The 27834-nt window shown below is 38.2% G+C and overlaps 1 protein-coding gene across 1 annotated transcript in view; it reads right to left on the minus strand.

Annotated features, from left to right (window-relative positions):
- Nucleotides 1-27834, minus strand: part of LEKR1 (leucine, glutamate and lysine rich 1) — a 199498-nt gene that overhangs the window by 84340 nt on the left and 87324 nt on the right. The window contains exon 5 of the mRNA XM_018050376.1: nucleotides 3597-3678. Within this exon, the coding sequence (XP_017905865.1) occupies nucleotides 3597-3678 (82 nt within the window). The remainder of the gene's footprint in view (nucleotides 1-3596; nucleotides 3679-27834) is intronic.

Consider the following 27834-nt stretch of genomic DNA (forward strand, 5'->3'; position numbering starts at 1 on the left):
GTATACTACCCAAAGCAATTTATAGATTCAATGCAATCCCTATCAAGCTACCAATGGTATTTTTCACAGAGCTAGAACAAATAATTTCACAATTTGTATGGAAATACAAAAAACCTCGAATAGTCAAAGCAATCTTGAGAAAGAAGAATGGAACTGGTGGAATCAACCTGCCTGACTTCAGGCTCTACTACAAAGCCACAGTCATCAAGACAGTATGGTACTGGCACAAAGACAGAAACATAGATCAATGGAACAAAATAGAAAGCCCAGAGATAAATCCATGCACCTATGGACACCTTATCTTGGACAAAAGAGGCAAGAATATACAATGGAGAAAAAACAATCTCTTTAACAAGCGGTGCTGGGAAAACTGGTCAACCACTTGTAAAAGAATGAAACTAGAACACTTTCTAACACCATACACAAAAATAAACTCAAAATGGATTAAAGATCTAAATGTAAGACCAGAAGCTATAAAACATAGCAAACATAGGCAAAACGCTCTTTGACATAAATCACAGCAGGATCCTCTATGACCCACTTCCCAGAATATTGGAAATAAAAGCAAAAATAAACAAATGGGATCTAATTAAAATTAAAAGCTTCTGCACAACAAAGGAAAATATAAGCAAGGTGAAAAGACAGCCTTCGGAATGGGAGAAAATAATAGCAAATGAAGCAACTGACAAACAACTAATCTCAAAAATATACAAGCAACTCCTGCAGCTCAATTCCAGAATAAACGACCCAATCAAAAAATGGGCAGAAAAACTAAATAGACATTTCTCCAAAGAAGACATACAGATGGCTAACAAACACATGAAAAGATGCTCAACATCACTCTTTATCAGAGAAATGCAAATCAAAACCACAATGAGGTACCATTTCATGCCAGTCAGAATGGCTGCAATCCAAAAGTCTACAAGCAATAAATGCTGGAGAGGGTGTGGAGAAAAGGGAACCCTCTTACACTATTGGTGGGAATGCAAACTAGTACAGCCACAACAGTGTGGAGATTCCTTAAAAAACTGGAAATAGAACTGCCTTATGACCCAGCAATCCCACTGCTGGGCATACACACCGAGGAACCCAGAATTGAAAGAGACACGTGTACCCCAATGTTCATCACAGCACTGTTATAATAGCCAGGACATGGAAGCAACCTAGATGTCCATCAGCAGATGCATGGATAAGAAAGCAGTGGTACATATACACAATGGAGTATTACTCAGCCATTAAAAAGAATAGATTTGAATCAGTTCTAATGAGGTGGATGAAACTGGAGCCTATTATACCGAGTGAAGTAAGCCAGAAAGAAAAACATCAATACAGTGTACTAATGCATATATATTGAATTTAGAAAGATGGTACTGATAACCCTGTATGCAAGACAGCAAAAGAGACACAGATGTATAGAACAGTCTTTTGGACTCTGTGGGAGAGAGTGAGGGTGGGATGATTTGGGAGAATGGCATTGAAACATGTATAATATCATATGTGAAACGAATCACCAGTCCAGGCTCGATGCATGATATAGGATGCTTGGGACTGGTGCATTGGGATGACCCAGAGGGATGGTATAAGGAGGGAGGTAGGAGGGGAGTTCAGGATGGAGAACACGTGTACACCCGTGGCAGATTCATGTTGATGTATGGCAAAACCAACACAATATTTTAATTAGCCTCCAATTAAATAAATTTATATTAAAAAATAAAATAAAAATAAATAACAGTAGAGAGAGAGAAAAAAAAGAAGTTCTCATATAGGAAGAACCAGGTTTGTTATAAACTGAAACAACAGCATCACCATTTTTGCAATTGTATAGTGACTTTCTCCAGTAATTCATTTGATAGACTTTAGTGATGTAGTATTCCCTCCCTCCAACTTCAGTCTCCTTTGACTCATCATTTCTCAGCACTCATATTATAAATTATATTAAAAATTAACTGACAAAAAGTATCACAAGGCATGTATTAATATTAAATGGGTTGTGGCCAGACTTGGCAGCCCTCCAGATCAGACATTCATGTGGTCAGTTCCCTCTTCCCTGATGTTACTAGAGGGTAGAAACTAATGATTCCACCCTCTGATGTTACTAGAGGGTGGAAACTAATGATTTTTTACTGGCAATTCCCATCTTGTTTCTCTTTTTCATGTTTCTTCTCATCAGAAAGTTCCTCACTGGGCCCAGTGAGTCATGCTAATACCACTTGTCCTCTCATTCCTTCAACCCCAGCCATCATACACAGAGAATTGAACTATTATTTACTGCAATATTGACCACAGTGTTGTAAATCATGAATATTTGGTTTTGACTTTTGAAAATAAATTATTTTGCTGCAAATAGTCAAAGTATACATTAATTTGATAGAGTATTTTTAAAATTTGTTCTTCCTTGTTAGGAATTCTGTTGAACACATTTTTCTTAGGAGTAATTCAAGGTCAACACAACATTCAGTTGCTAAGCATTCTAAATATTTATATTTCTTATGAGGCTCATCCTTCTAAAATATAGGAACTGAAAACCAAAGCTACCAGATCATATACCACAAAGTAAAAAATTTACTTACATTTCAAAGATTATATAAATTCTTTTTATAATTATAGATGTACTATATTTACACTATGGGCTTCTCTGATGGCTCAGCTGTAAAGAATCTGCCTGCAATGCAGGAGAAGTAGGAAATGTGGGTTCAATCCCTAGGTTGGGAAGATTCCCTGGATGAGGAAATTGCAACTCATTCCAGTTTTGTCTGAAAATCCCATGGACAAAGGAGCCTGGCAGACTACAGTCCAAAGTGTCGGAAAGAGTTGGACATGACTGAGCAATTGAGCACAAATATTTACACTATAATATTTGAAATTTCTGAAATAAAATCATTTTAAAAAGAAATATTGTTCTGGATATTTTACAAAGGCATTGTCTTATCATTTGTTTTCTAATACTTTTCTTTCTCATTTATGTAATGCACAAGCACTCCAGAATTTCAAAGATACTCAATGGCACCCCACTCCAGTACTCTTGCCTAGAAAATCCCATGGACAGAGGAGCCTAATAGGCTTCAGTCCATGGGGTCGCTAAGAGTTGAACACAACTGAGTGATTTCACTTTCACTTTTCACTTTCATGCATTGGAGAAGGAAATGGCAACCCACTCCAGTGTTCTTGCCTGGAGAATCCCAGGGATGGGGAAGCCTGGTGGGCTGCCGTCTATGGGGTCGCACAGAGTCGGATACGACTGAAGTGACTTAGCAGCAGCACCAACTGTCTTTTTGAATCTAAAATTGATAGTTTTAATAAACAACTTCAATGTTGTTTCTTCTGGACAGATAAAAAATAGATGAAAAGAGAAAAATTCAGAGAATATTAAGTTGCTACATTTGAATAAACAGGGAAACCTTTAATACTTTTCCCTGGATATGTAAAGAAATATTTCATGTATTTAAAAACATGTACAGGTCCTTCAATATAAGCCAGAAAATTGAGAAAAATAGCAGTAGACCATACCCACACAACCAAATTACTGTCCCAGATCACAGAGAATACATGAGAGTCTTTCTAAATTCTTGTAGGTTGTTCAATATTCACCATCTTACTTGAGCTTTTCTTTGTAGTTGTCCATCTCAGTCACTGCCTTCTGAAGTTTTAGCCCAAGTGCTTCTACTTGACACTGTAAATCTGGAATGACATAATGTATTCTTCTGATTAGTATATTTTAAGTGTCCAGATATTTTTACAGAAAAAATTCTTCTAGAGTTGCCACTCAGCTCCTGAAGAATAATGCAGTTGTTTATTCCATTTTTACTTGGATTACATACTCATCTGTACTCTGAAACTTAACAGAATTACTGGATTTTGATAGACTCCATTTATTAGCCTCTTTCTGCCCCTAACATCATGCTAATTTTCTAACAGCTAATTGGCTAAATTTTACAAATGTTTTCAAAGGCAATTTATGTTGCAGCACACATATGAATTTTTGATCATGTGACTCACTTCTGAAACACTTGACTGCCTAAGCTCACTCTTGCGATCTGAAACTGAGAAGTATTGCTGAGGCCTCTCAGTAAGAACCAAAATATATAAACCACATGCAAGGCTTCTGGTAAAGAATCTGTTAACTCTGGGTAGCAACTAATAGGCATTTTAATGACTTTCAAAGCCAAAAACATACAAGCCAGAAATTGGCTTCCATAGAGTCTTGAACTGGGGAATTCAAGTAATGTTTGAGGAAGATTATTCAGGTAGCCACATCTCACATGTATGGATACAGAATTGAAACTAGAGCAGAAAGAACATAGGGATTGAATGATCTGAGTCCCACCAATAGCCTGTGTGTATGGACTAAGGCCTGAACCCTACACTCAATAACAGCTCTTGGTATTCTTTTCGGATATAAGGTGGAAAACAAATTTACATGGGTGGACTAAATGATTTCTATGAAGAAAATAATTTAAAAAACACTGGAATTTATAAAATTTCTGTTACATCTATTCAGGTGTTTTAATCATGTATTTTAATAGTAAACTATAAAATCTTTATGCACCCATGTTGTTGTTCAGTCACCCAGTCATGTCCGACTCTTTGAGACACCATGAACTGCAGCACACCAGACCTCCCTGTCTTTCACCATCTTCCGAAGTTTGCCCAAGTTCATGTCCATGCATCGGTGATGCCATCCAGCCATCTTATCCTCTGACACCCTCTTCTCTTTCTGCTTTCAGTCTTTCCCAGCATCAGGGACTTTTCCAGTGAATCAGCTGTTCATATCAGGTGACCAAAATACTGGAGCTTCAGCTTCAGCATCAATCCATGAGTATTCAGGGTTCTTTTCCCCTTCAGATTGACTGGTTTGATCTCCTTGCTGTCCAAGGGACTCTCAGGAGTCTTCTCCAGTTCGAAGGCATCAATTCTTTGGCACTCTGCCTTCTTTACAGTTCAACTCTCATATATGTATGTGACCACTGGGAAGACTATAGCTTTGACTATACGGACCTTTGTCAGCAGGGTAATGTCTCTGCTTTTCAGCACACTGTCTAGGTTTGTCATCGCTTTCCTGCCTGATTTCATGGCTGCAGTCACTATCTGCACTGATTTTAGAGCCCAAGAAGAAATCTGTCACTACTTCCTCCTTTTCCCTTATGTTTGCCATGAAGTAATGGGACCAGATACCATGATCTTAGTTGTTTTAATATTTAGTTTTAAGCTGGCTCTTTCACTCTCCTCCTTCACCCTCATCAAGAGGCTCTTTAGTTCCTCTTCGCTTTCCCATTAGAGTGGTATCATCCACATATCTGAGGTTGTTGATGTTGAGGTTGTTGATGTTTCTCCTGCCTATCTTGAATCTAGCTTATGCATCTATACAAATATATAACATTTCTATATGTATCTTTAATCTGCCTTCTTAACTTTGTTTTATGAAGATAAGCCAGTTCCTTAAATCAGAAAATAAATTCACTCTAAACAAATGTTTTAATTAGAATTCACTACGTATTGGTATAAATTTTTATGTTTATCCAGCATGTTCACATATATTAATATTATCCCTCAAACTGCCACATAAATGCAAATAGCCCCATTTTTCAGATAATGAAAAATGAGATCTCTGATTATCTTGCTTAGTATCTTACAGTGAGTAAATGCTTTAGCCAGCAGTCAAACTGACATGATTTTAAACTTGGGTACGGGATTTATTTGAGTACAGCTCCTTATTTAAATAAATAATTCAACATGGACTTGATAGATAGTATTTGTGTGGTATATCTTTTCCACTTACCAAGTGATATCATTATATGAGAGAAAAGATAAAATAACATACACATAGAGTTTAGTTTTGAGTGTAATCTTTTGAAACAAGGCAATCTCTAAAGAATATGCATAATGTGTTACTTTATTATTAAAAACATGTGGGCTTTCAGAGGGTTCTATTCACACAGGCACAGCTAAAACATTTCTGCCCATCCTCTGAAGAATAAGGAGGAAAGTTGACATTTGTTGACGGTATACTGTTCCAGGTGCTGTGCAGGATGCTCTCTCCTATATCATTTAATTCATAGTCACAACTATCATGAAAAACAGATATACATTTTATTTTTACCAGAAAGTTCTAAGAATCAGAGTAATTAACTAACATAAAAAGTCACAGAGCTATTTAGAAGTGATCCTGTGATTCAACTAAGGTTGGCTTCATCCCAAAGTCTTCATCTTTCTCTCTTACATGGACCGTCAAAAATATAAGCTTCAAGGTGATATGACATTTGTCCATAAAAATGTGGTCAGTATGGCCATATATTTGTTTAGCATATCCTAGAATCTTTAAGGTAAATGAAAAATATTATTTATTACTACATAAAATAGGTACTAAATTAGTGTAATGTCCAGTTCCAAGAGGTGATTTGGATTTTAATTTTTGAAAGTTTAAAAGTTAATGTAATTGATGATAGTCATTAAGACAAATACAGTATCATTGTGACTGCCTACAGTACTGATGTGTCTGACTCTTCGCGACCCCATGGACTATAGCTTGCCAGGCTCTTCTGTCCATGGAATTCTCCAGGCAAGAATACTGGAGTGGGTTGCCATTCCCTTCTCCAGGAGATCTTCCTGACTCAGGGACCAAATGCAAGTCTCCTGCATTGCAGGCAAATTCTTTACCATCTGAGACACCAGGGAAGTCTATTAAATGTCCCTTGATGCTTTTGTCAGGATATAATCCTAAATGAGATGAAGCATGGATCTGAGCCCACATGATAAATTCTATAATATTACTTCTAAATGCAGCTATTGCTAAGAGGAAGAACTTATTATCTTAAAAATGAACTCTAAAGAATTGGTACCTGATATATGAATTTTATGCAGTTAATTCTCAATTACTTGATAACTGGTAGATAATTTAGCAGACAGTAAAAATGATAGCTAATTCAAAACCCATTTTTATAGCATTGAAGAGTATTCTTAGGATCACAATTAGATATACTTGTGCATCAAAGTTCTAGAACTTACTAGATTTAGAGGAAAATAAGTGACACAGTCATGACTCAAATCAAGAAAGGAAAAGCTATTATGTTTTCCAATATTCTTCTCTCTACATACCCACCTAAATCTCCCTTTCTCCCTATTTCAAGATAAACATAGCTTATCTCAGTCTTTAAATCACAGTACCCAATGAGCAGGGAAGCCAGTTCCTTCAGATTATTCACTAGATATTTACAGCACCTCTGAGTAAAAACAGAGAAAGTAAATAAATGTTTTATTACTTTAAAACAAAGAAACCACTAGAAATTTAGGTAGAAATATAAGTAATGTCAATGAATAAGTCATTTTACTTAAGGAGAGAAGATACCACATAGAATCAAGAAAAAAAGATTCATTCTGAATAATCTATAATGTAAGCAGCCCACCAGTATATACTTAGGAGTTGGTTAATACATTTTCATAGCTTTTTAAAAACTTGGTTAAATTTTCTATAATAAAAAAATAAGAAGAATTATTTTCAAAATACAAAGAACATATTGTTACTGTTCTGAATGAGGTGTATGCATCTTATTGGTTTATTGTTGGTTTTGATAAATCAGTGGGGTCTTTTTGTTTCTGGAAGCAGAGTGCCCAGTTCCTGTCCTTAATAAATAAAGACACATAGTTAGGCTTAGCAGCAGAGCCACCTGCATAAGACAGCTCCTTCAGTCCTTGAGATAAGGAGTTCTTAAATAGACGTATTGTTCTGTGTAGTCCTTCTCTATAGTCAGATAAACTCAACTTCAATTTTCTGTCATTCAGCATGTCGTTGGATTATGAGGCAAAAGGCCCTGAATGCCTACAAAAAGAAAGGAAGCATTGGCTTTAAACACCACGCAGATGTAAGGCAGAACCCATGGAAACAATCCAAAATTTACACAGCAAATTCTACTATAAGGTAACTGCATTTTTTGCAAATATTAAATAAAAAGCAAATGATTTTAAGTGAACAAGACAAAAAGGAGCTCTTATCCTCTCTTCATACGAAGACAGCTCCTTGCTAGATAGCATTACATAGGCATCAGATCTGGGGTAACTAGTCATTTAAGAGAATCCTATTATTCCAAAAGATTTCTAGAATCTACAGATACAATAGTTAGCTATTTTATAGCAGGATATAAAACTTTATAGTCATTTGGAGAGTATATTAAGGAAGCATAATGTTTGAGAAAACAATAAACAAAACCTTTATAGTGGAGAGATATTTCAAGCTTAAAACTTTCTGGATAAAGAAAATACACATAAAAGGAATTTAAAATCTGATTCAAAGTACAATATGAAGGAAAATGATTCCAGGTTCAAGCAGCAGAACAGAAGAACAAACAGGCAGGAGAGCTGGCACCCAGAGATCCAGATCTAGGAGAACTTTTTTTAAATGAAAATGTGGAAGATATATAGATATATAGATATATATATATATAGATATATATATATATACACACATATAGTTTCTTTGTTTAAATGGTAGAGACAATTGAAGAAAAGGAAATACAAAAACTCACCACTCTTTGAATATACTCCTAAGACAGGATAACAGAGAGGTGGAGTGCATGAATGCTAAAGCCACCTGCCTAACTTCAAATCCTGGCTCTGCTCCTTATAAACTAAGTGACTTCAGGTATTTTAGTTTCCTGATCTATAAAATGGTTATTATAGCATATGATTGTTCTGGGAATTATGTGACTTCATATAGGTAAAGAGGAGATGAGTGCCAGACACATAGTGGGCACTACATAACTACTGGTTATCACCATGGGGAGTGGTAGTAAGGCCACCCCTTGCCCCCTACTTCTGCTCTGAATCTCACTTCTTAACCTGTGAACCTTGTTCCTACAGTTGGACCTGGTGTCATCAGTGGTTATCTTTGTACAGGGAAGGGTAAATATGAAGGTTTTAACTATATACTTAAAAAATGATCTACAAAGTTAACTATGACAAAATGTTAAAACTTGTAAAATACAGGTGATGAATTCACACACATTTGTTGTATTATTCACTGTATTTTTTGGTGTTTGACATATTTTATAGATTTATTGTTTAGGGAGGGGTCTTGCTTGTGCAGGTCAAGGATAGCACATTCTGTACTAAGAAGTCTAATCAACTCAGTTCTGTGTATCCAAGGTACAAAAGAACAGAAGATGGCTAGAACTTGGTGGGGGTTCAGGATGAGGTTGAAACCAAAAGCAGCTGGTTTTGTGAATAGGAAGGTTGGGTTCACTGGTTTGGTGAATAGGGAGGAGAGAAATTCAATTGCAGTTGAAGGGGATATGGTAACAAGGAAAGATTTTTTATTTTGCTTTTGTTTTAAGATATTGGGACATTTATTTGAACTTAATTAGAGGGTACCCACACTTATGAATTTAATGTTTGCCTTCTAATCTGTACTTAACATGTGAAAAATAGTACTTTTGCAGGTGTTTTAAAAAACTACACTGATGATGTAAAGCTATAAATTTCATCTTAATTTGTATTGGTTTTGCTACATTTTGAGACCTATTGCGGTAGCTATACACAGATAAAATTTATTACTTTTTGACTGATATATAATATTTAATTGTGTGCATGTACCAAATTTAACTGATCTAGTCCAATAGTGATGAAATCTAAGTTGCTTGCCCAGTAGTGAAAGTTGCTCACTCATGTCTGACTCTTTGCGACCCCATGGACTATACAGTCTGTGGAATTCTCTGGGCCAGAATCCTGGAGTGGGTAGCCTTTCCCTTCCCCAAGGGATCTTCCCAACCCAGGGATCGAACCCAGGTCTCCCACAATGCAGGCGGACTCTTTACCAGCTGAGCCACAAGGGAAGCCCAGTATGTCACAACAAATAATCCTGCAACAAAAGCTTCTTACTGGAGGTGGGAACAAGATGGCAGAGCACAAGGACCCTGACACTCAGGCAGGAGCAGAACCAGCTCCACAATGGCAACTACAATCACAGTATGCCCTTGAGAACACACACTTGGGAAGGAGTAGGACTAGTTCAGTAGTGTGACTTGACCCTGCTATGCCCAACCAAGCCTCTAACCAAGGTGTGCATACCAGGGGAAAAGTGGAACCAGCTCAGAAGTGCAGGCTGAATTCCTCAGCCATGCGCCCAACTAAATTGGAGATTGCTATCCCAGGAGGGAGAAGCGGAATACCCTTGGGGCTTGTGCTCTAGTCCATTAGGCCCTGGCCCTGCCCCCATAGGGTACTGACTTCCATGGGGCCTAGGAAGAGCCCTGGCTCATACCTGGTTCCAGTCCTATCCCGTCCAAATCCAGCATGACCTTCCACCATGGTGGAAGCTGCCATTACACCTTGGGGCAAGATCTGGCCTGTGCTCATATCAGACCTGGCCCTCCTAGCAAAGCCACTGGGCACATGAAAACTGCATAGGGACACTCACACATGACACTACGCCTTCAAGATCAGGATAGGTAAGTGGTTCACCTAATCTCATAAAGGAAAACAGAGAAATTTAAACAGAACGAGAAGACAGAGGAATATCCTTCAAATGAAAGAACAAGATAAAAACCCCTCAAAAACCCTAATAAAACAGATAATTACCTGATAAAAGTTCAAAGCAATAGTAATAAGAATGCTAACTGAACTTCAGAAAAAAATAGATGAACATAGAACTTCAACAAAGAACTAGAAAATATGACAACTTGTCAGAGCTGAAGAATATAATAACTAAAATAAAAAATATACTAGAAGGAAATAACAGCAAAATTATGGGATATAGACTGCATAAGCAGTCTGAAAGATAAAACAGTGGAAATCACCCATTCAGAACAGCAGAAAGAAAAACACATTAAAAAAAATGAGAATAGTTTTAAGAGAACTTAGACAATATCAAGTGTATTAACATTTGCATTATAGGGGGTCACAGAAGGAGAAGAGAAAGAGAAAGGGGGACAATGTATTTAATGAAATTATAGTTCAAAACTTCTCTAACCTGAAGAAGGAAATAGATATCCAAGTACAAAGAGCACAGAGAACCCGAACAAGATGAATCCATGTGCCAGACATTACATTCTAAGTGCACTGCTGCTAAGCTGCTTCAGTCGTCTCTGACTGTGTGACCCCATAGACAGCAGCCCACCAGGCTCCGCCGACCCTGGGATTCTCCAGGCAAGAACACTGGAGTGGGTTGTCATTTCCTTCTCCAATGCATGAAAATGAAAATTGAAAGTGAAGTCACTCAGTCGTGTCCGACTCTTAGCAACCCCATGGACTGCAGCTTACCGGGCCCCTCTGTCCATGGGATTTTCCAGGCAAGAGTACATTCTAAGTGCATTATACCTCATTTAATCTTCCCAATGTAAACTAACTAGAATGTAAGTTCCATGAGTGCAGGAACCTTATCTTTCATACTCGTAGTGTCTGAAACAAAGAAGGTGCTCAAAAAATTACTGTTGAAAGAATGAAATTTTGGAGATACTAGAAATAAGAATTCCAGCAAATAAGCCTTTAAAATTATGTATCTAAGATTAAAGTGGATGGAACTGAAAGAGTTGTGCAGTTTTCACTGGTAATACCTAATATGTATCTTGGCATTGAAGTGTAACTTTCTTATAAATATGTTATTTTATTTCAATAGACTCTTATTGACTACCTATCAATAAGATATATTTCCTTGTCCTTAGAGAAACTATAATCAAATGCCTCATTTTCCTTCATGAATGATAAATTATGTTTTAAATGACAAATCAGTAACTCCTTTAAACTTGAACCTGTTTTATTTTCCTACCATTTTAAATGACTTTATTGAGTTAGATTTTCAGTTCATTATGTGACTGAAATTGTGGGATTTCTGATCAGATGTAACTGATGTGAATGAACACAATCAGTATGCTGCATTTAGATGTCATATATATATATTATTGTACCACAGTTTGAGCATAGAGCTTCACAAAAGTAGTATTTCACTTAATTTTTTTAATGAGTATTAACAGGGAAAACCTTTACAGATGTAAGAATGTATACCAATAATAAAAGAAAGTTCTTTAATGAGCATTCAACTATATCAATTGCACATTAACATCTTTTAATTTAAGCAAATATTTTATAAAGCTCAGATGGTGAGTACAGCCACTTGGAACGTTCATTTTAGAGGCTGTATTTCAGAGGTTTGATTCACATCTATTTTGAAACAGTATACTTGAAGTACATTAACATTTTCTGCATAATACCAGAAGGGACTGAAATAACATTTGGAGATTTTTATAAATCAGATGATAGAACAGGTGTGGCTTTTCAGCTAAAAAGTTATAATTTGGTCCAGAAGTAGTTATATTAAAATCAGAAAACTATTTATCTGAGTGTGTGCGGGGAGGAGAGAGTAGATGAAATCAAGCTTGGGAGATAATCAAATATTTAAAATTTGGAAATAATTTTAGTCTAATACTAAGGATCAAGAATTTGCTTCAGAATGCAAAAAAGTGCTTATAAACCTCCACTGTATTTTTATTCTGAAGACTAGTCAAATATAAAAATAATTGTCATTAGTAGGGGCTTATAAAATATAACAAATCATGGAAGGAATCTTAAATTCTTTTTTTACCCTGGTTAAATCATTTAACCACTCTTTATCAACTGGCAATCCTCATGATTAAGGAACTTCTGAATACAACAGAACACTATAATGTTTTCTGATAAATTTGTATAAATAAATTCACAAAATTATATCTCATTATTTTACGTATTATACATTTTATATATGTATTTATGTATTATTTTGTATACGAAATAATGAGATTTTTCAAGACAAGTATATTAGTAATAGATATGGATAGACTAGAGTGAAGTAAGAAGGACAGGGACTTATATTGAACAGAATATTAGCTGAAAACATTTACGGGATAAAAAAGAAGACAGGGTTATTAATAAAGTAAATGGAATCTAGAGAAGTTTAAATCTAAAAATATTTAAGAAATTTTCAAATAAAGTCACATAATCATATAAACATCAACTTTCTTTCATCAATTGGTGTATTCTCCAGTCAGAATGCTTGGAGAGATTCCTGTGTGCAGCACTGATTCTGTGCAAACTGGGAAGAAGATGGAACACATCTTCAGGCTCACAGGGTACTGATTCTCTTTGCGGTGCCATTTTTCCTTGTGCTGGGATGGCCATAAAATAGGCACAGGGCAAGAATTTCTTCAAAAGAATCTTTCATGCTACAAAACTAATTGGTACTAATTGCATTTAAAAATTCTACCCCACAACTATGTAACTTAAAGGTAAGAAGCACAAAACCAAAACATTTTATAATTTTAAGAATGAAGCAAGGGAAGGCAACACTAACGTACATGTGAAAAGACTTAGGTATGGTGTTATTTATCACCATATCATTTTAACAGAAAAAAGTGAAACAACTGTACAAAAATAAGATATGATTAAAAATTATGATTCATCCCATATCAGAATATTTTTGACATGGAAAGATTTCATAATAGAAGAAATTGAGAGCAATTGAAGATTTATTCCACTCGTAAAAATTTATATATTTAAAACATAAAATCTAGGAGGATATACATCAAATGCTTATGATACTATGCAAATATTGGAATTTCCCGATCAATAGTGAATATGGATTATTTTGGTAAAAGAGAATAAAAGAATCATATTAAAGTAGCATAGCACTGAATCACATAATAATACCTATGCGGCTGCTGCTAAGTTGCTTCAGTCGTATCCAACTCTGTGCGACCTCATAGATGGCAGCCCACCAGGCTCCCCCGTCCCTGGGATTCTCCAGGCAAGAACACTGGAGTGGGTTGCCATTTCCTTCTCCAATGCATGAAAGTGAAAAGTGAAAGTGAAGTTGCTCAGTCGTGTTTGACTCTTAGCGACCCCATGGACTGCAGCCTACCAGGCTCCTTCATCCATGGGATTTTCCAGGCAAGAGTACTGGAGTTGGGTGCCACTGCCTTCTCCTATACCCATCGTATAACCTATTTCATAACCTATTGATCATTTGTGTACTCCACCACCAGGTATCTACTATTCTTGGAACCTCTTCTGCCTTCCCCTTACAGAAACTTGTTTTTGTTGAGAGTACTGGAAGTAGCCTGATAAAGTAGCTTTCTCTGAAGTATAAATTAATAACAATGTGTGGTGGAATTCAAAGGCTAAGAGCCCAAATTTTGGCAGCATAGTTCTGGACTTGGGTTCCAATTTGCTGATTAGTAGCTGTGTTGCCTTGGGTGAATAACTTAGTTCCTTTATACCCTAGTAATCTCATTTGTACACTAGAGATACTAAAAAAGTGGTTAACCCAGGAGGATGATAATAAGAGGGTACACAGTGGCTTCACTGTGTTTGACATGTAATTAATGCTTAGTTAGTGGGAAAGAGATGCTCATAAGATGTGAGACACTGAATATGGGTTGGGGAAGGGGGATGGATCATTTATTTTTCACTCAGATAGTGTCAGTAATACTCATGCTACTGGCCCATAATGTGGATGATTTGTAAATGTCTATGAGCATTAGGTATGCTGTGTACCTGGGTAAAAGAGTGCTATGTGTGAAAGAGTGACTGGCTGTAAGTGTTGTCATGAGTATGTCCATGTGGGTATTAGGGACAGGGTGGAGGATAGTTCCCTCCTCTCACTGCTCAGATGGAGCTTCCTTGAAAATGCATCATGCTTAGCATAGAAGCCATGTATAACACAGAAGATCTGTTCCTAATCAAGCCTAGACTTAATGACACAGGTGCTATTTAATAATGCTGAATGACCAAATTAATAGATGACTGGCGACTGGATGGGCAGAAGATTACTTAGGTTAGTGGGGAGAGGAAAGAGGATTGCATCACCTAATGCCACAAGTACAGAATTGAAGAAAGAATAAATGGGGGTAAGGAGTGGCTAAAATAGTGGAGTAGGACCCTGAGCTCACCTCCTATCCATGGGCACATCAAAATTACCACTGTTTGCAGAGAAACTATCTACAAAAATGACCTGAAGACTAACAAAAGATTTTCCACAACTAAAGACATAAAGGAACTATAATAAGACAAATAGGAGGGGCAGAGACACAAAATAGTCAAGACCCTCAGGTAGATGATCCATAAATGAGGGGATAAAAACAATTGCAGAATTTTTCCCCAATTAACAAGAGGTCTAAGACCCAAATCAGGCTCCCCAGCCTGGGAGTGCTACACCAGGAAGACGAGTCCCCAGAACATCTGACAATGGAGGCTGGTGGGGCTTGCATATGAAAATGCTGGATGGCTGTAGGAAACTGAGACTCCTCTCTTAAATGGGGCATCCAAAATCACACATGGCATGAGTCCCAGTATAGCGCCAGGAGTTTGAAAGGAGCCTGTGCCAGACCTATTTGCTTATCTTAAGGAGCCTCCTGGAGATACAGGAGGCAAATGGGGCTTCCATGGAGAGAGAGAGAGACATCAGAAGCAGTCATTTGGGGGAGTTTATTCTACCAGAAGGACACTGGCAAGCACCATTTTGGAGTCCTTCCTCTAGACTGTTAGTTCTGGGGGCTAAACCACTTACCAGCAAACTGACACCAGCCCTGGTGTCATGGGCTCCTCATGCCTGGCAGCCAGCTGCCCTGGGACCCAGTCCTGTCTACCACAGTGCCAGTGGCCAACCCCAACTACCAGCGCACCCACAGTAGTCAGCCCTGCCACAACAGAAGGCCTACACAGTCCACATAAGAGTATCCATACAGAGTATAGCTTTCATGATCAGAGGAGAATGTGCTTGTTGGGCCCCATAGAACATCTTATACATAAGGCCACTTCTCCTAAATCAGAAGATATAATCAGCCTATCTAATACATAGAAAAAAAAAAACATAGAGAATTAGGTCAAATTAGGAGACAGAGGAATATTCTCCAAACAGAGTAACAAGAAAAAAGCTGAGGAAAAAGAACTAAACAAAATGGTGATAAGAAATCTACCCACTAAACAGTTCAAGGAAACAATTACAAAGATGCTTAAGGAACTTGGGAGAAGGATGGATGAACATGAGACAAGTTTACCAAAGAGTTAGAAAATATAAAAGAAGACCCAAACAGAGCCAAAGAATTATATAACTGACAAAAATATATTAGAAGTAAGCAACAACATATTAGACAATACAGAGGAACAGGTTATTAATCTGAAAGTCAAAAGAAATAGAAATCACCCAAGCTAAACAGAAACCAAAACAAAAACCCATCTGTTTTAATGAGGGTAGTTTAAGAGACCTCTGTGACAATAGCAAGTGCATGAACATTTGCATTATAGGGATCCCAAAAGGAGAAGAGAGAGAAAAAAAGGGAAGAAAATTATTTGAAGAAATAATAGCTAGAATTTTTCATAACCTGGGAAATGAAAAAGACATCTAGGTCCAGGAAGTAAAGAGAAGGCCAAATAAGATCAACCCAAAGAAGTCCATACCAAAGCACATTATAATTAAGATGGCAAAAATTAAAGATAAAGAAAGACATTAAAAGTAGCAAGAGGAAAACTACTAGTTACATACAAGGGAATGCCCAAAAGACCATCAGCTAACTTTTTAGAATAAACTTTGTAGGCCAGAAAGGAGTGGTATAATATATTCAAAGTGCTGGAAAAAAACCAAAACTCAGAAACAATACTTTACCCAACAAGGGTATAATTCAGATTTAAAGGTGATATAATTTTACAGTTAAGCAAAATCTGAATAAGCTCAGCACAACTAAACCAGCTATTCAAGAAATAGTAAAGGGACTTTTCTACTGCAACTAGAAATAATAAAATTGTAAAAGAAATTTAAAAATCTCATTGGTAAAGGCAAGCATATAATAAAGGCAGTAGGTCCAACATTTATAAAACTCATAGAAAGATTAAAAGAAAAAAGTAGCAAAATCATCTATATGCACAATAAAAATAATTAAGGATACATAAATCCAAGAAGATGTAAAAATTCAACATCAGAAACATTAAACGTGGTAGGGAGGTGAAAATGTACAATTGTTAGAATGCATCTGAACTTAAGAGATGAGTACAACTGTGTAGTAATTTGAGTATTCTTTGGCATTGCCTTTCTTTGGGATTGGAATGAAAACTAACCTTGTCCAGGCCTGTGGCCAGTGCTGAGTTTTCCAAATTTTCTGGCATATTGAGTGTAACACTTTGACAGCATCATCTTTTACGACTTGAAATACCTCAACTGGAAATCCATCACCTCTGCTAGTTTTGTTCATAGTGATGCTTCCTAAGGCCCACTTGACTTCACATTCCAGGATGTCTGGCTCTAGGTGAGTGATCACAGCATTGTGATTATCTGGGTCATGAAGATCTTTTTGTATAGCTCTGTGTATTCTTGCCACCTCTTCTTAATATCTTCTGCTTCTGTTAGGTCCCTACCCTTTCTGTCCTTTATTGAGCCCATCTTTGCCTAAAGTGCTCCCTAGGTAGCTCTAATTTTCTTGAAGAGATCTCTAGTCTTCCCCATTTTATTGTTTCCCTCTATTTCTTTGCACTAATCACTGAGGAAGTCTTTCTTATCTCTCCTTGCTATTCTTTGTAATTCTGCTTTCAAATAAGTGTGTCTTTCCTTTTCTCCTTTGCCTTTCATTTCTGTTCTTTTCACAGCTATTTGTAAGGCCTCCTCAGACAACTACTTAGCCTTTTTGCATTTGTTTTTCTTGGGAATGGTCTTGATCACTGTCTCCTGTACAATGTCACGAACCTCTGCCTATAGTTCTTCAGGCAGTCTGTCTATCAGATCTAATCCCTTGAATCTATTAGTCACTTCCACTGTATAATCATAAGGGATTTGATTCAAGTCATACTTCAATGGCCTAGTGGTTTTCCCTACTTTCTTCAATTTAAGTCTGAATTTGGCAATAAGGAATTCATGATCTGAGCCACAGTCAGCTCCCAGTCTTGTTTTTGCTGACTGTATAGAGTTTCTCCATTTTTGGCTGCAAAGAATATAATCAATCCAATTTCAGTATTGCCCCTTTTTTGATGTCCAAGTGTAGAGTTTTCTCTTGTGTTGTTGGAAGAGGGTGTTTGCTATGACCAATGCGTTCTCTTGGCAAAACTCTACTAGCCTTTAGCCTGCTTCATTCTGTACACCAAGGCCAAAATTGCCTTGGCAAATACCCGGAGTAACAAGTGTTTCTTGACTTTCTACTTTTGCATTCCAGTCCCCTATAACGAAAAGGACATCTTCTTGGGGTATTAGTTCTAGAAGGTCTTCTAGGTCTTCATATAACCATATAAATTCACCTTTTTCAGCTTTACTGGTCAGGGCATAGACTTGGATTACCGTGATAATGAATGGCTTGCCTTAGAAACGAAGAGATACCATTCTGTCGCCACACGCTGGCGAAGTAATGCTCCAAATTCTCCAAGCCAGGCTTCAACAGTACATGAACAGCGAACTTCCAGATGTTCAAGATGGATTTAGAAAAGGCAGAGGAACAAGAGATTAAATTACCAACATCTGTTGGATCATCAAAAAAGCAAGAAAATTCCAGAAAAACATCTACTTCTGGTTTATTGACTATGCCAAAGCCTTTGACTGTGTGGATCACAACAAACTGTGGACAGTTCTTAAAAAGATGGGACTACCAGACCACCTGACTTGCCTCCTGAGAAATCTGTGTGCAGGCCAGGAAGCAACAGTTAGAACTGGACATGGAACCACAGACTGGTTCCAAATAGGGAAAGGAGTACATCAAGGCTGTATATTGTCACCCTACTTATTTAACTTAGACGCAGAGTATATCATGCAAAATGCCAGGCTGTATGAAGTACAAGCTGGAATCAAGATTTCTGGGAGACATATCAGTAACCTCAGACATGCACATGACATCACACTTCTGGCAGAAAACAAAGAAGAATTAGAGAGCCTCTTTGCCAGGAGCCAGCACGATGAGTCCCACCTGTGGCAAAGGTCATGAGGTTAAGGGGCCCGACAGGCAAAGGTGAGTCGGGCCTTAAGGGAGCCTCGCTGGATCTGCTCGTGCATCTGCCCCAAAACCAGAGTTTGCCTGCCTTGCTGCATTATGCCTTTCACCTATACTTCTGACATGATGGGGGGCTGTCCCCTACCACCTCCTCTGAAAAGGAGTTAACTTAGGACTCCAGTTAATAAATCTCCTGGGCATAATAAGAGTGTTTCAATCCAAAAACCCCTCTGATGGCTTTCTAGCCTGCCTGCCAGACTCTTACAGCTGCGCATGTGATTGTTTGCGGCCTCCCAACCGCGAGAGGCACAGAAAGCTTAAAACATCCTAGGAATTTAGGGGCTTCTAAGGAGTCAAAATCATTAGAATAGGACTGATTAAGGGTTTCATTTGTTGAGCCAATACTTGCTGCCAAGTTTTCGTATCTTTTATTTGTTGATATAGTTGGTATGTAGAAAAAACAGGTAGTAGCCCTGGCATTAGCAACATTAGATCTTTGAGTTAAGCACTTTCTTTGTTATAACCCACTGCAACTTTGTTCTACAGGAATGTAACTTTATTTAGTACTTTGAGGGTGATGCAGATTAAAAAAAAAAAAAAACACTTCAAGGGAAAAAGAGTTTTCTGGTTGATAGACATTAACCTAGGAAAAGAGCCATAAAAATGTTAACAGACCCCCCTGGCCAGAAGATGATGTAAAACCACCTAAGACCTTTTGTATACAGGAAGGTATGCAAAAAGAAAGCCGGGTCTCAATAAGGGTCAGGACTGCTGACCCTGCTTAACTCTGCATATTCCATTATTTCTTTATGTACAACTTGGGGTATATAAGCTGCTTTTGAAAATAAAGTTGTGGGTCTGGCACTGAGCTTGGCTCCCCCATGTCGTTCTTTTCTCCCTTTTCTGGCTGAATTCCTATCTGGAGTGTGGAGGCTCACTGTGTCTACTTATTTGCCCTGGCTTCTAAGACCCATGCAAGAGGGAGCCCAAGGTGGGGCACCCTCCGCTATTCAAGAGGGCACCAGTAGCCTACGTAGACGGTGCAAACTCCTTGTCTTGGAGTTTTATTGGTTTTCCACGTAAACCAAGTTATTCAGCCTCTTTTCTCCACTAATTTTCCTACTACACTATTATTTTCTAATCTCTCTTTATATCTTTAATAAATAAGTCTCTCCTCTCCAACTTCATCCCCGCTTCGAATTCCCTGGATCCACTGGGGCTGGACCCTGGCATCTCTTGATAAAAGTGAAAGAGGAGAGTGAAAAAGCTGGCTTAAAACTCGACATTCAGAAAACTAAGATCATGGTATCTGGCCCCACCAGCTCAGTTCAGTTCAGTTGCTCAGTCGTGTCTGACACTTTGCGACCCCATGAATCGCAGCACACCAGGCCTCCCGGTCCATCACCATCTCCCGGAGTTCACTCAGACTCACGTCCATCAAGTCCGTGATGCCATCCAGCCATCTCATCCTTGGTCGTCCCCTTCTCCTCCTGCTCCCAATCCCTCCCAGCATCAGAGTCTTTTCCAATGAGTCAACTCTTTGCATGAGGTGGCCAAAGTACTGGAGTTTCAGCTTTAGCATCATTCCTTCCAAAGAAATCCCAGGGCCGATCTCCTTCAGAATGGACTGGTTGGATCTCCTTGCAGTCCAAGGGACTCTCAAGAGTCTTCTCCAACACCACAGTTCAAAAGCATCAATTCTTCAGCACTCAGCCTTCTTCACATCACTACTTCAGTCACATCACTACATGGCAAATACATGGAGAAACAATGGAAACAACGAGAGACTTTATTTTGGGAGGCTCCAAAATCACTGCAGATGGTGACTGCAGCCATGAAATTAAAAGACACTTGCTCCTTGGAAGAAAAGTTATGACCAACCTAGACAGCATATTAAAAAGCAGGGACATAACTTAGCCAACAAAGGTCCATCTAGTCAAAGCTATGGTTTTTCTAGTAGTCATGTATGGATGTGAGTGTTGGACTATAAAGAAAGCTGAGTGCCAAAGAGTTGATGCTTTTGAACTGTGGTGTTGGAGAAGACTCTGAGAGTCCCTTGGACAGCAAGGAGATCCAACCAGTCCATCATAAAGGAAATCAGTCCTGAATATTCATTGATGCTGAAGGTAAAACTTCAAAACTTTGGCCACCAGATGTGAAGAGCTGACTCATTTGAGAAAACCCTGATGCTGGGAAAGATTGAAGTTAGGAGAAAAGGTGTATGACAGAGGTTGAGATGGTTGGATGGCATCACCAACTCAATGGACATGAGTTTGAGTAAGCTCTGGGAATTGGTGATGGACAGAGAAACCTGGCATGCTTCATTCAGTCCATGGGGTCACAAAGAGTTGGACACGATTGAGTGACTGAATAAACTGAACTGAACTTAAGAGATAATTAACTTGAAATACTCATTAAAATATTCATATATATGTTTATATATGTATGTGTATATGTTTGTGCACATATAGTACAGGAGCACCTAAATATATAAAGCCAATATTAGTAGACATAAAGGGAGAAACAGACAGTAGTTCAATGATAGTAAGGAACTTAAAACCCCAACTTACACAATGGATAGATCATCTACACAGAAAAATAAATAAGAAAACGCTGGCTTTAACAGCATATTAAACTAAATGAATTGATGGATATAGAGATATTTCATTTAAAATATACAGAATACAAATTCAAGTGCACATGAAATGTTCTCCAGATCAGATCACATACTTAGCCACAGAATACTAATTCAAGGGCACATGAAATGTTCTCCATATTAGATCACATGCTAGGCCACACAAAAAGTCTCAACACATTTAAGAAAATTGAAATCACATCAAGCATCTTTTCTGACCACAAATTCATGAGACTAGAAATCAAGTATAAGGGAAAAAAAAACTGCAAAAACACAGAACATGTGGAAGCTAAACAATATGGTACTAAACAATCAATGGATTACTAAAGAAATCAGACAAAAAATACTTGAGAACAACTGAAAATAGAAATGTCTATAGGATGCAGCAAAAGCAATTCTAAGAAGGAAGTTCATAGTAGTACAAGCCTGTTGGGGGAAGCACACTGATTGAAACCACCCACCCTGGCCAGGTACCATAGTAACCATTTGCGTGAGTTGTTTTATGACAGGAGATCCTGATAAGGAATACGGAACTAATAAGCCACGACCAACTGGAAGAGTTCAGGAAAGGTCTAAAGGAGACACTGCATGTCTGTCCACTTCCCATAATCCCTCTTGCTGGCATGCATCTTGGCTGAGTGATGCGTGCACCACCAGGAAAGACTCTGAATTAGAATGATTGGCCAAAGACCACCCAGAAACTAATACCATCACCATAAAACCCAACGTGGCAAGCCACACGGCAGAGCAGTTCTCCTGAGTTTCCTTACCCTACTGCTCTCCACCTGGGTGCCCTTTCCCAATAAAATCTCTTGCTTTGTCAGCACAGGTGTCTCCTCGGACAATTCATTTCCAAGTGTTAGATAAGAGCCCAGTTTCGGACCCTGGAAGGGGTCCCTCTTCCTGCAACAAGCCTACGTCAGGAAACAAACAAACAAAAATCTTAAATGAATAAACTAATCTTACACCAAGAATAGCAAGAAGAGACAAAAAAGCCTTCTTCAGTGATCAATACAAAGAAATAGAGGAAAACAACAGAATGGGAAAGACTAGAGATCTCTTCAAGAAAATTAGAGATACCAAGGGAACATTTCATGCAAAGATGGGCTCGATAAAGGACAGAAATGGTATGGACCTAACAGAAGCAGAAGATATTAAGAAGAAGAGGCAAGAATACACAGAAGAACTGTACAAAAAAGATCTTCATGATCCAGATAATCATGATGATGTGATCACTAATCTAGAACCAGACATCTTGGAATGTGAAGTCAAGCGGGCCTTAGAAAGCATCACTACAAACAAAGCTAGTGGAGGGATGGAATTCCAGTTGAGCTATTTCAAATCCTGCAAGATGATGCTGTGAAAGTGCTGCACTCAATATGCCAGCAAATTTGGAAAACTCAGCAGTGGCCACAGGACTGGAAAAGGTCAGTTTGCATTCCAATTCCAAAGAAAGGCAATGCCAAAGAATGCTCAAACTACTGCACAATTGCACTCATCTCGCATGCTAGTAATGCTCAAAATTCTCCAAGCCAGGCTTCAGCAATACATGAACCATGAACTCCCTGATGTTCAAGCTGGTTTTAGAAAAGGCAGAGGAACCAGAGATCAAATTGCCAACATCTGCTGGATCATGGAAAAAGCAAGAGAGTTCCAGAAAAACATCTATTTCTGCTTAATTGACTATGCCAAAGCCTTTGACTGTGTGGCTCACAATAAACTGTGGAAAATTCTGAAAGAGATGGGAATACCAGACCACCTGACCTGCCTCTTGAGAAATCTGTATGCAGGTCAGGAAGCAACAGTTAGAACTGGACATGGAACAACAGACTGGTTCCAAATAGGAAAAGGAGTACATCAAGGCTGTATATTGTCACCCTGCTTATTTAACTTATATGCAGAGTACATCACAAGAAACGCTGGACTGGAAGAAACACAAGCTGGAATCAAGATTGCCAGGAGAAATATCAATAACCTCAGATATGCAGATGACACCACCCTGATGGCAGAAAGTGAAGAGGAGCTAAAAAGCCTCTTGATGAAAGTGAAAGAGGAGAGTGAAAAAGTTGGCTTAAAGCTCAACATTCAGAAAATGAAGATCATGGCATCCGGTCCCATTACTTCATGGGAAATAGATGAGGAAACAGTGGAAACAGTGTCAGACTTTATTTTTGGGGGGCTCCAAAATCACTGCAGATGGTGACTGCAGCCATGAAATTAATAGACGCTTACTCCTTGGAAGAAAAGTTATGACCAACCTAGATAGTATACTCAAAAGCAGAAACATTACTTTGTCGACTAAGGTCTGTCTAGTCAAGGCTATGGTTTTTCCTGTGGTCATGTATGGATGTGAGATTTGGACTGTGAAGAAGGCTGAGTGCTGAAGAATTGATGCTTTTGAACTGCGGTGTTGGAGAAGACTCTTGAGAGTCCCTTGGACTGCAAGGAGATCCAACCAGTCCATTCTGAAGGAGATCAACCCTAGGATTTCTTTGGAAGGAATGATGCTAAAGCTGAAGCTCCAGTACTTTGGCCACCTCAGGCAAAGAGTTGACTCATTGGAAAAGACTCTGATGCTGGGAGGGATTGGGGGTAGGAGGAGAAGGGGACGACCGAGGATGAGATGGTTGGATGGCATCACGGACTCGATGGACGTGAGTCTGAGTGAACTCCGGGAGATGGTGATGGACAGGGAGGCCTGGCGTGCTGAGATTCGTGGGGTTGCAAAGTGTCGGACACGACTGAGCGACTGAATTGAACTGAACTGAACTGAACTGAACTGAACCTTACACCTAAAATAACTAGATAAAGAAGAGAATACAAAAACCAAAGTTACCAGAAGGAAACAAATAATAAAGATGAGAGAGTAATAAGAGAAATATAAATCAGAAAACAAAAAGATCAATGAAACAGAAAGCTGGTTCTTTGTAAAGATAAACAAAATTGATAAGCCAGATTCATTAGAGAAAAGAGAGAGGGCGGAAAAAAGTGGAATCAGAAATGAAAGTTACAACTGACACCACAAATATATACAAAGTATCATAAGGGATTACTACAAACAAATACATACCTATAAAATGGACAGTGGACAAGAAATGAGTAAGTTCCCAAGACTGAATCAGGAAGAAACAGAAAATATGAACAGACTGGTTACCAGTAATCAAACTGAATCAGTGATTAAAAATACTCCCAGTAAATAAAATTCCAGGATCTGATGACTTCACAGGCAAATTCTACACACCATTAGGAAAACAAAAAAAGATAACACGTATCTTTCTCAAACCATGCCAACAATTGGAGAAGAAGAAATGCTTCAAAACTCTTTCTAGGAGCTCAGCATCACCCTGATACGAAAACCAGAGAAAGATACCATCAATACAATAAAATAGAAATTAAAAAGATGAAAATTAAGGCCAATATTACAGATAAATATAGAAAAAAGAATCCTCAACAAATATAGCAAACCAAATTCAACCATATATTAAGAGGATAATACACTATAATCAATTCATATTTATTCAGGAGGTACAAGGATGGTTCAATACCTGCAAATCAATCAATATTCTACACCACATTAAATCAACAGATAAATGTATAAAAAAGGTATGGTATATAAATATACATATATACATTCCTCAGTCATAAAAATATGAAATTTTGCCATCTGCAACAATAAAGATGGTTTTAGGGGGGCTTCCCTGGTGGCTCTGGAGAAGGCAATGGCACCCCACTCCAGTACTCTTGCCTGGAAAACCCCATGGACAGAAGAGCCTGGTAGGCTGCAGTCCATGGGGTCGCTAAGGGTTGGACACGACTGAGCGACTTCACTTTCACCTTTCACTTTCATACATTGGAGAAGGAAATGGCAACTCACTCTAGTGTTCTTGCCTGGAGAATCCCAGGGACAGGAAGTCTGATGGGCTACCGTCTATGGGGTCGCACAGAGTCGGACATGACTGAAGCAACTTAGCAGCAGCAGCAGCAGCAGCCCTGGTGGCTCAGATGGTAAAGAATCTGCCTGCAATGCAGGAGACCCCAGTTCAATCCCTGGGTCTGGAAGATCCCCTGGAGAAGGGAGTGGCAACCCACTCCAATATTCTTGCATGGAGAATTCCATGGACAGAAGATCTTGGCAGACTACAGTCCATGGGATCGCAAAGAGTCAGACACAACTGAACCAAACATGCTAAGTAAAATAAATGAGACAAAGACAAATACATGATTTCACAGATATGCAGAATGTTAAAAATAAAATGAAAATAGATTCATAGACAATAAATGGGTGGTTGCTAGAGGAAAATAGGTGAAGTAGATTAAGAGGTACAGATCTCCAGCTATATAATAAATAAGCCATGGGCTATAATATACATCATAAGGAAGATGGTACAAAATATTGTATTAACTTTACATGGGGACAGATGGTTCCTAGACATTGTGGTGATCATTTCACAGTGTATGCAATTGTCAAGTCATTATTTCATACACTTGAAACTAACACAATGTTATATACATCAATTATATTTCAATAATGCAAAAAGAATGAATGGTGCTAATCTTTCCCAGAGAGGCAGATTCAGGAATTAAGGGAAAGGGCAGAGTCCACAGGATTAAATTAAAAAAAAAAAAAGTCTAAATTTAACCCAAGGACCTGAGGGCATTAGTGCAGTCAAAGAAAAGTCAGAGAAAGTGGCAAGGCTAAGATCTAGCCTTAAAAGAGAAAAATCATGCTGGAGGGGAAGGAGGGAGAGGAAGAAGTTTGCCTTGGCACAGGTAAAACATGACTAGAGAATGAACCAGAATAACAGCTATCCCAAAGGTGAGAAAGGAATCTCAGAGAAGAGATAACCATACTAAGGAGTGGATGCCTAAGAGAAGTGAAGAAAATTCTAAGATTTGAACATTTGTAAAATGAAGAAAATATGTAAAATAGAGATAATATTTATAAGAAAGCTCAAAATCAGGAGCAGACGACAGAGGAAACAAAGACTTCTTCTAAGACTCCAGTGATCAAAGATGAAGTGGCTTCTACAACAGGCCCTTTTATTACTCTCCATATTCCAGTTGTGACTTTTTTATATAAGAATTCTCTGGGTTCTAGTAGAGATCATCTGGTTTGCAACTTGTCTAGAGTCTGTAGGTTATCCATGTATTTTTTGTGGAAGTGGGTGTGTGTGTGTGAAATCCCTGCTTCTGGGTATAGAAGCATCCCAAACAGTATCCCAATGTCACGCTAGCCTCTTTTAAGATCTGTTGGAATATCCTATGATAAGCCAAAATGGAAAAGAATTTCTAAAAAAGAATTTAAGTGTTACCTCCTTCCCTACCTCTACTCCTACTTCCTTCTTTTTGAGAAAATCTGTTTTGAAACAAAGAATTTTTTTTTCCATTAAAGAAAAAACAGCTGTTGGATTTAGCAAAACTAAGGATTACTTTAAACCTCCCTAGTTTTCTGTTTGTAAAATCAGCACTTCTTCTGTTTTGGAAGACAAGGTTATGTTATTCCTTCTGGAGTTCAAGGCTTCAAAAGCAATCACAGGGCAGGTCAATTCACTACAGTGAACGCCCTTTGAAAATCATGCCTTGCAGGTAAGGTCACAGTGGAACTCTATTCAGAGAGTCTTCCATCTGCCATGCATGAGATGACTCCTGAATTAATCACAGCCACTCCCTTCTTCAGCAATGTGTTCTAAGAGCAGGCAAACTGCTGTTACAACTAGCCAATGCTGACTGAAAATAAATTAGTAGAGGCAGATTTTTGAGTAAATTAATATTCATAGTTTTCATGGGTTATTAAAGGAGTATTTAAGGAAATTCTAATACTTTTATCCTAAATGTAACCATTTGGTTTCCTCTCGCACCAGGAAAAACCACTTTAAAATGGTGGTTTAATATTCTCTATTTGTGCAGTTCTTTTGTGTTCCTACATTTTGTCTTGTTGACTCTCTAAACACTACAAGGTAGTTAAGGAAAGCTACAAGCTGGAATCAAGATACCGGAAGAAGTCATCTCCAGTAATTACCAGGTGGTGTCATCTGCATATTTGAGACACGGCAGGAAAGTGAAGAGGAACTAAAGAGCCTCTTGATGAAAGTGAAAGAGAGTGAAAAAGCTGGTTTAAAATGCAACATTCAAAAACTAAGATCATGGCATCCAGTCCCATCACTTCATGGAAAATAGATGAGGAAACAATGGAAACAGTGACAGACTTTATTTTCTGGGCTCCAAATCATTGCAGATGGTGACTACAGCCATGAAATTAAAAGTCGCTTGCTCCTTGGAAGA

The sequence above is a fragment of the Capra hircus genome, chromosome 1, assembly GCF_001704415.2.
Source record: "Capra hircus breed San Clemente chromosome 1, ASM170441v1, whole genome shotgun sequence".
In the NCBI taxonomy this organism is placed as follows: domain Eukaryota; kingdom Metazoa; phylum Chordata; class Mammalia; order Artiodactyla; family Bovidae; genus Capra; species Capra hircus.